This window comes from Sander lucioperca, chromosome 11, assembly GCF_008315115.2.
Source record: "Sander lucioperca isolate FBNREF2018 chromosome 11, SLUC_FBN_1.2, whole genome shotgun sequence".
NCBI lineage: Eukaryota > Metazoa > Chordata > Actinopteri > Perciformes > Percidae > Sander > Sander lucioperca.
In genome coordinates, this window is record NC_050183.1 from 16,371,045 (window position 1) to 16,382,041 (window position 10,997).

A 10,997-nucleotide genomic window follows, 5' to 3' on the forward strand; every position below is an offset into this window, starting at 1 on the left:
TTCATTATCGATTAATCTGCTGATGATTTTATGGATTCATCGATTGTTTTGTCTAAATGTCCATATCTGTAGGCTGCGTGTTTCTGTCCTTGTGCTGCTGGCTGCTGCAACAACTGAATTTCCCCTCTGGGGATCAATAAAGACTTATCTTATTTGACAGAGAAAATGCATCAAATCCTCACATTGGAGAAGCTGCAACTATAGTGAATGTTTTGAACAATGACTAAAACGATTAAAGAGTTGCTTAATCGACTAATCGCTTAATCGCTGCAGCTCATTGTTGGTTTTCAGCAAGCCAGTGACTTAGAAAATACAAATTCATGAGCCATAAACAGTGCAGCTACAGATTGTATAATAATAACTTGTGGGAATATGTGATTCCAAGCAGAGAGATAAGTTAATATTGTTGAGTGAACACAACGGGGCTCTTCAGGGTGCTGCGTATAAATCTCTTGGCTGATAAAAGAAGCACATAAACAACAGACACACAGAGGCTGCTGCTCATGTTAAAAGGCCAACACCCCAGCTTGATATTTTTTAGGCAGGGTCCAAAATTAGCACAATCTATCAGCCAAATGCTGGTAAAATATGCAGGTGTCTGGTAGATTTGCTTCACTCACCAGGCAAAAATCAATGGGTAATCTGAGTGGCTGGTAAAACTTGAACATTCACTAGATATTTGGTGGACAAAAACGTTCATTTTGGACCCTGTTTAGGACTTTTTGCAGTTTAGTGTCCCAGATTCCCCATACAATGTCCTTAATTATGAACCTGCTAAACCACCTGTTTAACAGGTGTTTGGGTTATGTTTATGGTTAGGGCTATAGGGTTAGGGCAACCTGTCTCAAATAAGACCCTCATCAGTTTTTGGAAAATAATTTGGGACATTAAACTGCACATATAGCCTACCATTTTCTATGAAGGTAAATATGGTGCAAAAAGGGAGAGCTTGTAGAATACAATGTGAGAACTTGCAGAACAAAAAATCTGAACTTGTATGTTAAAATTTGCACTTGTAAAAATTTAATTTGCACTTGTAAAAATAAAATTTGCACTTGTAAAAAATATTCACACACATGTGATCTGAATTTGAAGTCATACAAAGAAAAAAAACATGAGAGCTTGTAAAAAAAATCTGAACTTGTAAGTTGAAATTTGCACTTGTAGAAAATGTTCACACACCTGTATTCTGAATGTGAAGTTACAGAAAAAATATTCACAAATGTGTAGATTGATATTTACATGAACACAATGACAGCTGCAAACTTATAATGCAACATTTACTCGTATACTTTTTTTTTTACTCTGGTTCATTTACCATCACAACCACAACTCAGTGATTACAACCTCTCGAATCTGTCACTGCAACTTCACATATGTGCTCTCTCGCATCACAAAGTGGCCAATCTGCGCACCTCGACTTTCACAACACTCTTGACGATACATTTGGTGCAAAACTAATTTGTACCTGTGGACTTAGGCTGTGGAGCTCTGAGCTAACAGAACGGGAAAAGCCTTCTTATATACAGTCTATGGGAAAAGCAGGGTTTCTATCGCCAGATGAGGGACAACTCTGTCCGGCTTATTTATGTAGCATGGAAACTTGGTGGAATAGAATGCTAGCGTTAGCTTGCTAACTAGCAGCCAGCCCGCTTCTAAATAAATACCTTTTAATTATCTAAACACTTTTTAACAGTCAAACTAAAACACTGGCGGTGAGCTCCACGGCCTGCAGCCGCAGACGGACCGTCATCAGTGGGGATCGACCAGCGTAGCAACACTGCTTTTGCCAGAAAGCTTCGCTGCCGACCTCGACCTGCAGTCGGAGCTCCAGCGGGACACGGAGAGCCCCACATTCGGTAGCAGCGGCCCATCCCCCGGCCATGACCAGAGCTTGCTTTGCTGATGTTGTGCATCCCTGCTAAGAATTGCACCCGCTTGGGCAGAAACAATAATTTCTGCAGAATTCATTGCTGCCGAAAATTGCATCTAAGTAGCAAGGAAATGCTACTACAGAGTCTGATAAAACATTGATGTCTCTCTAAACCTTCTAAAATCCTAATCATTATTGATGAACATGACAGAGAGATTTACTATATTGCCTAGTTTTTAAACAGTACATTGCCTTATAAAATCATTATTTTCCCTAGTGGATGCAATTCTCGGCAGGGATGCGAAACTTGGCACCTGTTACCCACTGATGACGGTCCGTCTGCGGCTGCAGGCCGTGGAGCTCACCGCCAGTGTTTTAGTTTGACTGTTAAAAATGTTTAGACAAAAGGTATTCAGAAGCGGGCTGGCTGCTAGTTAGCTAGTGCTAGCATGCTATTCCACCAAGTTTCCATGCTACATAAATAAGCCGCACAGAGTTGTCCCTCATCTGGCGATAGAAACCCTGCTTTTCCCATAGACTGTATATAAGAAGGCTTTTCCCGTTCTGTTAGCTCAGAGCTCCACAGCCTAAGTCCACAGGTACAAATTAGTTTTGCACCAAATGTATCGTCAAGAGTGTTGTGAAAGTCGAGGTTCGCAGATTGGCCACTTTGTGATGCGAGAGAGCACATATGTGAAGTTGCAGTGACAGATTCGAGAGGTTGTAATCACTGAGTTGTGGTTGTGATGGAAAATGAACCAGTAAAAAAAAAGTATACGAGTAAATGTTGCATTATAAGTTTGCAGCTGTCATTGTGTTCATGTAAATATCAATCTACACATTTGTGAATATTTTTTCTGTAACTTCACATTCAGAATACAGGTGTGTGAACATTTTCTACAAGTGCAAATTTCAACTTACAAGTTCAGATTTTTTTTACAAGCTCTCATGTTTTTTTTCTTTGTATGACTTAAAATTCAGATCACAGGTGTGTGAATATTTTTTACAAGTGCAAATAAAATTTTTACAAGTGCAAATAAAATTTTTACAAGTGCAAATTTTAACATACAAGTTCAGATTTTTTGTTCTGCAAGTTCTCACATTGTATTCTACAAGCTCTCCCTTTTTGCACCATATTTACCTTCATAATTTTCCCTTAGAACAGCTGAAGAGAGACAGTAAATGGGGGAGAGAGAGCGGGGATGACTTGCAGCAAAAGACCTCGGATCGGATTCGAACCCGCGGCCGCTGGCAAGGACTGAACCTACATTGGGGCGCGCACTTATAAACAGGCTTCCTTGGCATTACAGATGGGTACTGACAACACACAAAGCGGCTGATTTAGAAGAGCATCAAATGACTTCAACTTCATCCAAAGAAAACCTAATTTTGTGAAGCTGCAGCCTGGAGGAAAAGACAAAAACAGCCTACCTGAACCTGTAGCTTATCTTCCGACTTCCTCCCCCCTCTTCCTCCCCCTCCTCCTCCCCCTCCTCCTCCTCCCCCTCCTCCTCCTCCTCCAGGTAGGGCGGAGCTGTTTCTACGGTTTCTACCTTGACAGGAGTTTGGTTCAAACATGGCGTTATAGTCGGACTTTAGAGTGCTTTCACCGACAGATATTCACAGTAAGTTTATCTTTGATACTTAACGGTCGAATTGTCACTTCATTAGACAAACGTGTTTAAGCTAGGTAGCGATAATTAAACAAGCCAAGACAACGCAGCCATGTTTTTCTCCCTTTTTGACCACTTTTGAAACTACAAACCTGCTCAGCTAGCTTGACATGACGTTTAAAAAAGAAAGTGTTTTTTGGTTTGTTTTTTAATTACAAACAGGCTACTCTTTGATGATTCAGTTTCTGTATTGTTCAAAGGTCATTTCTGTGTCCAAACGTATCGGTTTCGGTATGAGCCAGTCGTCCCGTTCAAACCGGGGAGACCGGGTGAGAAACGGAGACCACCGACACTCATCACACGGTGACCGACGTTCATCACCGGACGACAGGTGTGGTTAATGTGCAGTCAGTAAAGATCAAAGTATCCGCTGGCTTTCCTCTAATATTATAGGCTAATTTATCCTACCAGTGTGTCCTGAGTTCATAAATAAATAAATAAAATAAAAAAGTGTAGGCTAGTTTTAAACTGATCTACCGGTAACTTTAGTTTTTAGTAACCTATCTAATGCTAGTTTTTAAATCTGTTTTTAATAATTGTACCTAACTCAACGTTATTTATAGCACCTTCCACGCAAGCATGCAGCCAAAGTGCTCCACAGAACAAAGCAAAAAGAGAAATTTATTTTGTAATGGTTTAAAATACAAAAAAAATGTATCCATAAAGACAAAAGCACTATGATACATAACTGTTTACATTAACAGGGATCATTCACTAGGATGTAGTTAATGTAGTTAATTTCAACCTACACAAGATCAATCCAGCACTATATTGTTAAATATTATTATTATTATTATTATTATTATTATTACAGGACACATTATTGTTTTCGGAAGTTCAGCCAATATTCTCAGAGACTATGTAACTGTAGTTCGTTGGCATCTAATTTATTTAAGGTTCTTTATGTTTTGTTTGTCACCTACTTCCTTGAATGTTGTTATCTCAACTTCTCTATCTATCTATCTATCTATCTATCTATCTGTCTGTCTGTCTGTCTGTCTGTCTGTAAAGAAACTAAACTATTGAAAAAGATAAAGCTATTGAACCAAGATAAAGCTATTGAAACAAGAAGATAAGGCTTTTGAAACCATAGATAAAGCTATTGAAACACGATAGATAATTTTACCTAATATAACATTATCATAAAAGTGAAAAACGTGCCTTGGGTTTTGAATTACAAATAACAAATGTCTATCCTATTGTCCTCTCATAAAACAAAGCATGGACAGGTTATATCAGTCCTAAGTGTGCTGGAATATAAACTTAAAATGAACAAAACCCATTCAGTTTGTCAACAATAACAAGTGCAAGTGGTAGATAACTTGCTCAGTGTCATTAGGCTGTCATTATGTGTGTCTGTGCTCCAGGTCTTCCTCTCGAGCCCCGTACTACCCCAGAGAAGGCGGCTCCCCTCCCAAACCCAAACGTGTGCGGGAAGTCTCTCGAGTGGAGCACCACGAGTCCAAATGCTCACACATTTGCTCCAGGAGAGGTAAGTCCCGATCAGAGTGGAAGTATCTGGGTTGAATATAAAGTGAGGCTGCTGCTGCGTCACAGGGCGGACTTTGGTTTCAGTCACACTGCAGCACAGTCCTTCCTTCTATGAATACTGGACAGACTGGTTTTAGAATGTTTACAGGCCTCTGTTCTAAGTATTTCCATTTTGGTGCGGAGTAAGCTGATAAGCTGATACCCGAGTCTAATAGATATATCACATACTCCCGACCATTTTCTAGTTCTTCATTTAACAAAAGAGTTGAGCCTCTAGGAATGTTAATCACGTGACATTCTAATTCATTGTTCAAGTCTTTTATCAAGCAAAAAATGATCAACAAGTTTGTGTTCCAGCTTCTCAATTAGAAGTATTTGATACTTTATTCTGTTCCACATCATAGTAAATGTAATACATTTGGGTTTTGGACTGTATATAAGACTAAACACAACATTTGAAGGCATCAACTTGGGGTCTATTAAATGATTAATGAATAGAACAAGTTCAAGATTAATTGTTTGTAGAGATGAAAATTGTTTGCAGGTTGTTGATCATATAGGCCTAAGATCAGATTTAGTCTGAGGCATTTTTGTTGTTGTTGTAATTGTCTATGTATATGCATGTCCTTTTTTCTTTCTTTTGTTTCTTTCTGAGAAGTGTAGTGAAACTCCCCCTTATGTTCTAACTGATCCTACTGTTAATATACAAAAATGTAAAATAATAAAAAAATAAGAAAGCTGCTATCGATATGAGGATAACTATGGACACAGATGGAAAATCCTTGTGGTTTTCTTTTCTATCATTATTTCTTTCTTTCTCTTTCTTATCCTTTGTACCAGGATCCTGTAAATCGTATAACAAAAGAGAAAATGTGTAAAAAAAAAAAAAATCCTACATTGTTTTGTAAACCCTCAATAAAGATAAAATTAAAAAATATATATATATATATTTGCAGGCCTACAAATATACACGTGACTACATAATGATAAACATCAGTACAGATACTTATAAGTACAGAACAATTACATTTGGTTTTTTTAATATCCATTATTCTGAAATTATTAAGGATGCGCCAATCAAACTAAGAAAGCCTCACGATTAGTTAATAATGCAGGACCTGCCTTTGTTAATGTTGTACATAAGTTGTACACATTTCCACACACATTTGCAGTTATTCATTTGACAGTAAACATGGGGACGTTGGGGTTCTGGTCGCCCAATTTGCCCAGCTAATTATAAAAGTAATCATTAATTGTGTCCCTGATTATCAAAGGGGTGCATGGACACTACGGATGCTCAAAGTCCTTGTTTGTTTCTTTACTGTGTACACCCTAGCAGTGAAGGAACACAGCTTCCTTGGTATGCCAAAGTCCGATTCACACAGTACTAGTATTACCTGGGCAACTCTAGTCATTTGTAATAATTGCGGAGGTCGCCTGCGTGTCACCTTAATCCCGTGTGAATCTGCCATATGTCTGTAATTTAGCAAGTTAAAATTGCACCGCAAACTAGCCACAATATTTCGCCGAACACAGAGGTTGTGTGATAATGTAAGTCCTCTGCGAATCGGCATCTCGGTGATTCGGCGTTGTATTGGCTGCGTCTATTAAGAATGCGCAATTATGAATGAAAGTTTTGACAGAGCCTTCACATCACATGCGGGGGATAATGTCAGTAAATCTGAGTAAAATACAGTCCTTCCAGAAAAATGCGGAGTTTTTTTGTGATTGTTGCGGGCAAAAATCGTTTTAAGAAAACGGCACGTTTTCTTAAAAAATGCGATGGAATATGCAGGATATTTATGCAATTTTATGCAATGAAATTGCGGGAACTTGCATAAAATTGCGGGAACTTGCAAAAACTGCGGTTTCATCATGGCTTCATCGCGGGGTTTGCAGCTTTTCGATGATGTTCGATGCGCAATTCCATCACTTCATAACGTTCCCATGGCAACAGGGGAAAATGGCTGCTCTTGTGTGACGTAAACGCAACATTTTTCAACTTTCTGCTAAGATATGTGACTTTTTTGCAACGAAAACGCGGGGATTATTAAATCATGCAAGCCCCGCATATTTTGCGCGGAAATCGGCAATTTATGCAGCGAAAGTGCGGCGTATTTGAAAAAATGCGGCCCCCGCATAAATATGCGGACTTTGGCTGATTATGCATTGAATTATGCGATCGCATAATCGTGTTTTTCTGGAGGGACTGAAGATACAGAAAAGGTGGGCAGAAACGATCCCTAGATGGCAGTAGTTTAAAATGAGATGCCAGGGGGTGTGTTACAACGTTATTGGCCTTTCTCACCAGTCTATCTTTGTAAATGTGTTCAATGCTCGGTAGTGTTATCCCAAGTAACTTACTGGCAGTTGTAAGTGTTAGGCTGTTAGTAGGCTACTGGATATGTGGAGAATGACAACAAACTGTGCCTTGATCTGATTTTGTGATATTTCTTTTTTCTTCACCCGTTTCCCGTGTCTCCCTTTTAGGCATCGTGCTGATCGTCTCTGTACTGACCAACAGCCTGGTCCTGATCTGCCTGATTGCGTCTCAGATGGTGACATCAGGCATGTCCGCCATGGGCGGGCTGGGCGGCTTCGACATCAACTCCAACTTTAACATGGAGGGCACCGAGATGCAGAAGGCGCGCGAGCTGGACATTCAGTACAGCCAGATGAGGGCGCCGGGCATGTACGTTGGCATCCCCTTCACCCTGATCCTCGGGGTCCTCTCGCTGCTGTTTGCGGTTGCCGGGAACAAGCCACCCCACTTGATGTCCCGGAAGCTCCTGTACGGAGCGCTGGTGTTCCAGGCGGTGGGCGCCGTGGCGGTCGTGGTGGCCGTGGGGCTTTACCTGCACTTTATCATCAGCGTCAACTCCACCGATGTGTGTAAGCAGCGCGAGAGGCTGTACGCTCGGAGCGGCTACACCTGGATGAACTGTAACGTGAGCGGGGCGGATGCCGCCGTGGCTCTGTTTGCGCTCATCACGGCCATCCTGTACGCCGCCGGCACAGCGCTCACCTTCCAGACGATTCGGGGAGTGAGGCGCTACATCGAGGAGGGAAAGCGCAGAGAGGCGGAAAAACAGAAGGCCCGAGCCAACTCCCAGAGATCCCCGCTGACGGCTGAAACCATCTTTGTGTGAGAGGCCAGAAAAGAGACATCTGGGGTGGGTCTGCATCCCAGATAAGATTAGCAGGGTTCCCCCGTCTTAGTCGACTAATCAGTCCTTTTGCTCTTAGTCATTTTTTTAATGCTTTTTCATGCTGAATGACTTATTCCCAAGAAACCTATGAGCAAATCTCACAGCCTTTAAAGTGCTGCTTTTGCACGATTCTTTGTGGAGAAACTCAGTTTCAAAGATCTGTCGATTAAATCAACTAATAGATTAATCGATAAAATCATACGAGTCTTAGACGACTAAGAATTTCTTTAGTCGATGACAGCCCTTAACCCTCGTGTTGTCCTCGGGTCAAATTTGACCCATTTTTAAAAAAAAGAAATCTTCATCAGAAAAGTGGGTTTCTTTCAACCAAATTTTCAGAAAAATAACGCGGATTGTTACACACAATGCTCTTCACAAGTAAAATAAATGGTCAGCCCACTACTTTCTTTAAATTTTGATGTTTTATCCAATTTTATAGCATTAAAAAAAAAAAAAGAATAAGAAAATGTTGAAAAAAAAGTTTACATTTTGACGCAGAAAAACAAAAAGTTGCATGGTAGATGGGAAGACAACACAAGGGTTAAGTTTAGTGGGTTAACCAGCTGTCTTTGGGCCTGAATGAGGGTTTCTGCTGCAATGAAGCTGGCTCACTTTTAACTGGGGTAGATCACTGTAGAATAGATGTCACCAAGTTATGTTCAGAGCATCAGATCATTCATCATTGGCTTCTATGATTATTTTGTAATGATATCTAAACACAGTTAACTGAACCAGTTAGTAACCAGCTTCTTCAGCTTTAGTCATCCAGGCAGTGTGTGGTTGTACTCGAGATCGGTCTTGGTCTCGAGATCACTCTTTAAAGGTTTTGGCTCAGAAAAAAAAGAGGACTCTGGATTTTATTTCAAAACCAGTCAAGACCACAACTGCCTTTTTGATTATTTTATCAAGGCATTTCTCATGATACGCTTATCGCAATTAAAGAGGTGGATGAAGAAGAATCTTAAAGTGCTCATATTATGCTTTTTGGCTTTTTTCCTTTCCTTTATTGTGTTTATATATCTCTTTTGTGCATGTAATAAGTTTACAAAGTGAAAAAGCCCAAAGTCCACCCCAAAGGGACTTACCATCTCCAACAGAAAAAACAAAAAAAAACAGTTAAAACAAACTGCATGAACCTGAAAATGAGCATAGTATGAGCACTGTAATTTGTTTTCAGTGGGTGTGTTTTTTTTTTTTTAATGGGAATGTTTATTTCAGAGCAATTTGAAGAGTGCCCATAGTTAACATTTTCCACATTTTATCATGGCATGCAGTGTGGTACTCGCACTGATCTGGAACTGGTCTTGTCTCGGTCTCTATACACTCTGGTCTTGGTGATGACTTGGGCTCGGTTTTAGGTGGTCTCGACTACAACACTGCACCCAGGATCATTTTATGTTCAGAGGAGTGTGAAGTGAAGCCAGGGAGCTCAAAGACTCAACTTTCACTTTGTGATACAAGTCCAATCTGGGAGGAAGTACATGTTCATATGAACTGTTTGTATGATGGATTAGACTGTGTGAACTCAGGTAGGGATTTAGATAAATGTTTTTTTACATGTATACTAGTATGATTATTGTGTTTTTATATCAAAGCGGGGCTTCATAATGCAATGTTTTTGATACTGAAACTGTACAACAATGTATCTACTCAAATTAAAACTCCATCAACGTGATTCTATTCAACTGTTTGTTGGGTTTATGATTAGAGCCTACAGGGGGCGCCAGCACTCTGTACAGCTCCTGCTGTTTTTTGGTCGCTCTGTCCGCTCCAGAGGCTTCCTGGCAGCCATGACATCACTGCTGTCACACAATGGGCCACACACACACACACACACACACACACACACACACACACACACACAAAGGACACAGCAGTGATGTAACCATTGGGACTGTTTCAGTCAAGACTTAATTACTAACAAAAGAAACCCTCCTCCAGAGTGAGGTCATTACTCAAGTTCTAATTTTACCATTTCAGATAACACAATACAACGATTGTATCCCAGCAGCGTGACAGAGAAATGCAGGTTTGTTGTTGTTGTTGTTGTGCACTCCTTAAGCTTGTATGTTTAGTTTTTTTTAACCCTCCTGTGTTCTTCGGCTACAATTTGACCCATTTTCAAAAAGTTTCTACATCACAAATTTGGCTTTCTTTCAACCAAATAGTCAAAGAAAATAACGTGGATGGTTCCATACAACTGCTCTTTACAAGTAAGTACCAGGGTTCATATGCATTTTAACCAATACTTTTTGGCAAATTTCCATGACTATGTATTCCTGAAAATGTCAGTCGACATTATACAATAAGAATAAAAATCTGTTCAAGTTTACCCTCAGAGGTTTAACAATAAAATGAATGACTTATGTGGTTCATAGTGGGATTTGTAATATCGCGCCCCGAATAGAATGTTGAGGTTAAGATGACGTGAAATACATTTATTAATCACATATTATTATACTGTGTTAAAAAAAAAATTCCACGACTTTTCCAAAACTTTCCAGGCCTGGAATTTGCATTTTTCAAAACGTGTGAACCCTGAAGTACACTCTTCGTTGATTTGGGGTGTTTTATTCTATTTCATAGCATTTGGAAAAAAGTGTTGGAAAAAAGTGACAAAAATGTCAGAAAAAGCTTCAAAAATTGGAGGAAAAAAATGGACAAGAACATCAAAAAAAGTGACCAAAAAATGGACAAAACTGTCAAAAATGAAAAAAGAAACATTGAATTTTTTTTAAATTTTTTTTTATT

General features: G+C 39.7%; 1 protein-coding gene across 1 annotated transcript; it reads left to right on the forward strand.

Annotated features, from left to right (window-relative positions):
* Positions 1 to 3,345: 3,345 nt before the first annotated feature.
* si:ch211-191a24.4 (uncharacterized protein LOC100150331 homolog) lies at positions 3,346 to 8,289 on the forward strand. The gene is made up of 4 exons (XM_031282319.2): positions 3,346 to 3,498; positions 3,747 to 3,877; positions 4,914 to 5,038; positions 7,528 to 8,289. Exons 2-4 carry the CDS (start codon positions 3,780 to 3,782, stop codon positions 8,184 to 8,186), a joined length of 882 nt encoding a protein of 293 aa, XP_031138179.1. The 5' UTR covers positions 3,346 to 3,498; positions 3,747 to 3,779; the 3' UTR covers positions 8,187 to 8,289.
* The last annotated feature ends 2,708 nt before the right edge of the window (positions 8,290 to 10,997 follow it).